This window comes from Copadichromis virginalis, linkage group LG1, assembly GCF_057382275.1.
Source record: "Copadichromis virginalis isolate Kocher_CV1m ecotype Utaka linkage group LG1, C_Virginalis_male_GT1.1, whole genome shotgun sequence".
Classification (NCBI taxonomy): Eukaryota; Metazoa; Chordata; class Actinopteri; order Cichliformes; family Cichlidae; genus Copadichromis; species Copadichromis virginalis.
In genome coordinates this window covers 20,458,496-20,464,818 of record NC_140618.1, presented here as the reverse complement: position 1 = coordinate 20,464,818, position 6,323 = coordinate 20,458,496, and the positions used below count along the sequence as shown (strand labels likewise).

The 6,323-nt window shown below is 37.1% G+C and overlaps 1 protein-coding gene across 2 annotated transcripts; it reads right to left on the bottom strand.

Moving 5' to 3' along the window:
* Positions 1–806: 806 nt before the first annotated feature.
* cyb5b (cytochrome b5 type B) lies at positions 807–5,185 on the bottom strand. Of its 2 annotated transcripts, none has more exons than XM_085453762.1 (5): positions 4,975–5,185; positions 3,864–3,992; positions 2,572–2,598; positions 2,439–2,470; positions 807–2,306 (listed from the first exon to the last, which is right to left on the bottom strand). In XM_085453762.1, the coding sequence occupies exons 1-5, from the start codon at positions 5,170–5,172 to the stop codon at positions 2,213–2,215; spliced, it is 480 nt and encodes a 159-aa protein (XP_085309888.1). In that variant the 5' UTR covers positions 5,173–5,185; the 3' UTR covers positions 807–2,212. The 2 variants fall into 2 exon arrangements, with proteins under 2 accessions (XP_085309888.1, XP_085309896.1); XM_085453770.1 differs by having other exon boundaries at positions 807–2,303.
* Positions 5,186–6,323: the final 1,138 nt, after the last annotated feature.

Below are 6,323 nucleotides of genomic sequence, written 5' to 3'. Positions count from 1 at the left end.
CATAAGGGCAGTTAAATAAAATTTCTTATTTACCAAAGTAGCAAAAACTAAAACTAAGGATGTGTGTGTGTGCATGTATATATATAGTTTAAATGTTATTTCCCAACTAGTTTTAGTTTTTATTTTAGATTTAGTTAAGTCAGTTCTATATATATATATGTGCTTTAACCATGGTGATTTTTGCAGTAGGAGTAAGATGAGAGTGTGAGTGCATCAGGGATCTGTTCTCAGCCCCTTCTTGTTTGCAGACTGACAGTTGAGGTCAGGCAGGAGTCTCTGTGGCCTTTGATGTTCATAAACAACACTAATCTTTACAAAGAGTAGGGAGCAGGTGGAAGAGAGCCTGGAAAGGTGGCAGTGTGCACTCGAGAGATGAGGAATGAAAGACGGTTGAAACGAGACAGAATACATGCAGTGAAGCAAGAAGTAGTGGTAGTGAAGGTCGACGAGTTTGACTACCTAAAGAGGCGTGACCTGCTACGATGCATAGTTTGGAGATGGTGGCACTGACAAAATGACAGGAGGCTGAGCTGAAGATGTCAAGATGTTCACTGGGAGTGACCAGGATGGACAAGATGAGTACATCAGAGTGGTAGGGAGACAGTTATAGTCGAGATGGTTTGGGCACGTGCAAAGAAGAGCGGGTGGATACACTGGACAAAGGATGTTGAATATAGAGACGGCAGGCAGGAGGGAAAGTCACAAATCACACAAATTAAAAGAAAAAAAAAAAAAGGAAACAGAAAACCTATATACATAAACCCTGATTTACATTTAATTATTTTCAGGAAGTAGTGACTGGCGAATTGCACGTCAAGGCCCATTTTATTGATAGTTTCAAAGAAAGGAAATGGCAGGTAAAATGTATAACAATGATATGTATTCATCTTATCTTTTATAATCAACAAACTTATTTTTGACATCTGCAGTTTTGTACTCGCATGTAAAAATAGCAGCAAGTTCATTCAGAACCTTTGAAATGACAGCTGACATCAATTTGTCTCTATTTGGAAAAAACTTTTTAATTACCATGAAATAAATTTAAATAAAGAATTTGAAAGCTTACCAAAACATATTTAACAAGACCAAATTAGCAACCTAGACAAAGGTTTAATAAATCAAACCAATAACAAATATAGGCCACAAATAATCATTAAACAGGGAAAGACAACTAAATGTAGACTGAAAGATACCCATCTATAGGTCAAATGCCAAACCCACTGATTATAGCCAAAGCTGCTACACAAGAAACACAGACCAGATTTTAAACTCTGCTGAATCAGCTGCTTGTGCCATTCACCCAAAACTTAAAGTTCAGATGCGTTACAATGAACAAAAGCTGTGAAAAAGCACTGGTTAAATAACAAACGGCATAGCAGAGGGAACATTAACAACTTGAAATAGAAATGAACTTTCTTTCAAGGGTATTCTGTCATTCCCTGTCATCTATTATACCTGGGTAATAAGTTGCATTGTATTTCTCTCTACATTTAAATGATTAGGTCATTTGAACGTGTATAAATTCCTGAAAAGAGAACATTGGCAGAAAGGGACAACTCCAAAAACAAATCAATGATGCAATATAATTAACTGCGATTTTCAAAAAGGATCCAACACAGACTTGAAAATGCATTCATAAAAGTGGAAAGATTATGAGTTTGCAACCGAGTGATAAAAGCAATCAAGCATTGCCTAACAGCTGAACTGTGCATAAAGGAGTGAATAAAATAAACCCTTTTATTGAGAGCTAACTGGCTATTCTGACTTTATTAAACCCAAGAAAATGCACTGGAGGTTATGCAAGTTATTATCCAATAAAAAAAGAAGAAGAAAAAAGAAACAGGCTGGAGGCTCGCTTCATCATCGCTCTGCATAACCTCTCCTTCAGCCTACCTATAGCTGGCGTAATGAAGATTCAAACTGCAGAACATGCATATGAAAGTTTAGGGTAAAGACAACACGTGACATTTATGACAACTGGCACAGTGAAGAAAGCAAAGGCTGACAATTTCATAAAGTCTCTGCCCAACTATCTATTTGGTGCACCAAGTAGACGGACAAGGACAAAAACACTTAATCAAACTACTCTCTCCACTCTTCTTGCTGCTGAGGACGTTGACACTACCGCGCGTGTCCAGGGTGAGGAGGTTTTGGTCAAACATTTCAAGGCCTCCGAGATGAAAAGACAGGGATGAAAACATGACGTCGCCACTCAAGAGGACCTCTGCTCAAAAATGAAGTAGCGATACACGATACCAATAACAACAACAGCAACAGCAGGTAACAACCAAATGGCCCAGGAGCTGCTGAAAAAAAAAAAAATTACACAAACGTTAATTTGAAAACATTTTCATTTATACAGATATAAGGTGTCATTGCACTCGCCCCTCTGAAACAGTACAAAGAGAGCCTGAGACACATTCATCAGAATGACTAACCTGCTCCCCTCAGACTTTGCGACTTCTGCTTTCTACAGCACAAAATTGAAAAAAGGAGAAACACAAGTTGTGGAACAATGTGGAAAAGTCCAAATACAGTATCGTTTCATGGTGCATGGAACAGCCAATTTACCTTTGCAGTGTCCTTTTTTCTGTCATCCTATGAAGGAAAACAAAAGAAATCATATGATCGTTTTGTGATGCTGAGTAGAATTAAATAAATAAATACTGAAATTTATGTAACCATCAAGTGGGACTGGTGAAAGAACCAGAAGGCTAATTATCCCTCAAACATTCATTGATTTGTTGCAAGTGGAATCCACCAATTAAAAGTGATAATTTGAATACGGTTTGTGTGGTGTGCTGCCAGTTTCTATTAAAAGACAAAGAAACCAGCTCAGCGATTTTAATTATGTGGGAACCTAAGCAAAAGTCATCTGAACAGGAAGACAGCAGGAAACTTTCTTCAAACTCTGCAACTTCCTGTTGCACTGGAATGTTCATCTGGAGATAAGCTGGATTAATTTGCAGCAGTCCAAATTAAACAATTAATCACATGAACTGGACATCTTCCTATTTTTATTTTTGCAAGGCAGACCAGTCTTTTTTTTTCTACAGCCATTTTCTTGTGGCGTTAAAATGAGCAGCTCACACAAACTGTTTTGTAAAAGACCCATAAAGATTGATTTTACAAATAGCTTTCACATTTGAAGTCTAAAGAGACTTTATATGTGAAAGCACTGGATTTGTCTAACTGAAACTGCTGGAGATTCATTAGCACTCAGTGGAAGCACAATGGATAAACAACAGTATGAACAGAAAATCTATCATCTAATGGTATAATTATGGTAAATTAGTAAATTTAACCATGTTTTAAAGTATATTATAAATATTGTGAAACTGTTGGGTGTATAATAGAGTGGCTGATAAGCTACACTAAATTTCCAACAAGCATAACAAAATATTGTTACTCATGTTTAATTGGATAATATTTTTATTGTATTTTTCTGATGCTTTTTATATTTATGCTGTGATCTCTCTAGTTTCAGTATTTCTTTATGCTCGAATTGCTCAAAACCAAATTACTGCCTCACAGGAAACAGAAAATGTGAACATTAGACTGAATGTGATATAGGAACTTAAATAGAGAGCTACTGCTCATGTGATAGACTTGGTAACAAATCAGTTTCCACCCACTTTTACGTCATCTTATACACGACACCATCTGGAGGTGACTCCAAACAACTTAGGAGCAAATGACTCAATCTTGTGACATTATTTAGTTACTCTGTTTGATTTGGAAGGGTTTAGGCAACAATAATAACAAAGACATAATAATAAAGACATTTAACTTCAGTAATTGAAAGATTGGTTTAGACGTGTGAAAGAAACACTACAGGCAGACAGGCAGTCTTTCCTCCTTACCTCGTGAAGCTCCCCAATGTAATACTGCTGGAGCATCTCCCTGGCATCCGAGGAGTGACCCACATCCTCGAAGCTCTCTGTGGCATCTGCACCCGCCTGCTCCAGTAAAACCTCCTCACCTCCTGGATGCTAAAATCAAAAGTGGTTGACCTGGTTACTCTGAAGCACCTGACATGCACAACTGTTTTAGTATACTTGTTTAAGTTATGAATAATGACAGTATTACAGCTGAAATCACAGACAAAACAGTGAAATGCACTAATATTATAGTCTTCCAGTGTTGGAATGCATACATGGTTGGAAAAGACGCACCCCGGGACATTCTCAGCCATTAGCTGGCATTCCCAGACCTCAACTCAACATTACTTACAGAAATTACAAGAACATATTAGAGTGAGTTTTCAAGATTGATACAACTATTTAAACTCTATTTTCCGTAATTTACAAACCTGCACCTACTCCCCATTTTACTATCAAAATACAAAGATTGAGGGGTGGCTATAGACGTTTGCACAGTACTGTTCAAAGACGTACCACTCTAGGAGCTAATTTTGTTACTTAAGCAAAAAGGGTTTTTTTTGTTTGTTTGTTTGTTTTTTACACAACATGCAACTTTTAACTTCCAGAGTTTTTACACATTTTAGCCAGATAAAGGATTTTATCACAACCAGCCCACTGATTTATAAATCACATTTTTATCAGCTGTGTTTATAAAGCTATAAACATTCAGCCCAAATCGTCTGAAGAACTATCATCGGACAGGGCTAGCTACTACTTGTTAACCAAACTTAGCTAATCTATCCTACAACATTTGGACACCCTTGCAGAAGAAATGATAAAACAATAAGAAGGTTCTTTAAAGTAGGCCAGTCGTAATTGTAGATTATTTATACTGGCGGTTTTGAGTTTTGGATTGGGTCGTTAGCAGCAAATTAGCCGAAGACAATTTGCAAAGCTTACACGTCAACACGTAACGATAAGGATCACGCTCATCCTGCACTTCCAGGAAGCCCAGACAAATGGCAAAACCAAGGGGTTCACGAAGAAGAATTAATAACGACTACTTTAATGACAAAGCATGAGCTACTAGTCAACAGAAAGTCTTTCTTACCTCTTCAAGGAAACTTGAAATGTCATATACTTTATCGTGGATGATAAGCCATGTGTCGTTGCTCATATTATGTACTCTTACGTCTTCTAACGTGTAACATTTTACGCCATCGTCTACTGTTTCGCAATTTTTCTCAACACTGGAGTTACCAGCTTCACTATTCGCGTTAGTGAGATTTTCTTTATTTTCCAATCCCATTGTAACGTCAGTGCGACTAGCTAACCTTAGCTTCTCTTAAACCTTAGCTATGGACGTAAAGATGGCTATAGCTATGTGTGCTGTTTGATTAGGCTCGAAAAGCCCCTGATAACACCGCAGGAAAAAAGAGTTAAAAGAAACACAATTTCAGTGCTGAGCAATTATATGTTACGAAAACATTAGATACCCTAAACCGGTATCAGCAGACATGTGAAACGAACCAATGCCACCGTGTGTTGTTTGACCGTCGGGGCAGTAACCAAAGAAACTGTCACTTTCTCAGCAGTGACCAATCAGGTCGCCCAACTGATGATCACGAGACCATGGCGCAAGCCAAGGTTGTCAAGTGTGCGCTGTCATTGTGCATGTAAGGGACTCCGGTGACATAACATGTGTTTTACCCATTTTATCTGCGCTTAGATAACACTTTCTTTGTCCCGGTAAATACTGCAGACATTTTTTTTCAAAAAGATTTTATTTCATTTCCAAAGTTCCTTGGCAGGTTTATACTCCTTGGTACTCTCTGAATAGGAATTTTTATATTTGGTATTTTTCCTAATTCTTTTCTGTTTTTTTAAAAACCCGGATACAACCCACAGCGACACTATGTTATCTGCCTGTTGATAAACCCTGTGAAGCACATACTGATAGATCACCCACAGTGTGCTTGTTAACCCTTTTTTGGGACACTTGTCTTAGGTCAAATCTTAGACATGGGTTTTTACTAAGCTGAAGAAAATCTTTAGCCAAACTAACCCCAAAGTTTCAGTATTTCCACTTATGCCTTTGCATCAAAAACACGTTTGTTGTAGGTTCAAACTTTATCATAATCATTTGTATAGTCATTGGACAATGCTCGTCAACACCATAGTTTACTTTTTGGGAATTTTTTGTGCTTTTACCAAAACTCTGCTGTTTATTTTATTGTATCAAGGTACTCTTCTCTATTTTCGTTTCCAAAGTTATTTTTCTACTTCATTTTTCTTGACATTTACACTCTTTCCTCGCCTGTAACTCTTATTATTATTATAATAAATATATAAATATGGGTAAAGTAAATAAAAGTAAATAAATATTTTTTCGCAATTACATTTTAGAACTGTGGGATGATATGTTTAGATACAGCTCATGTAGAAAATAAATGAAAAGGA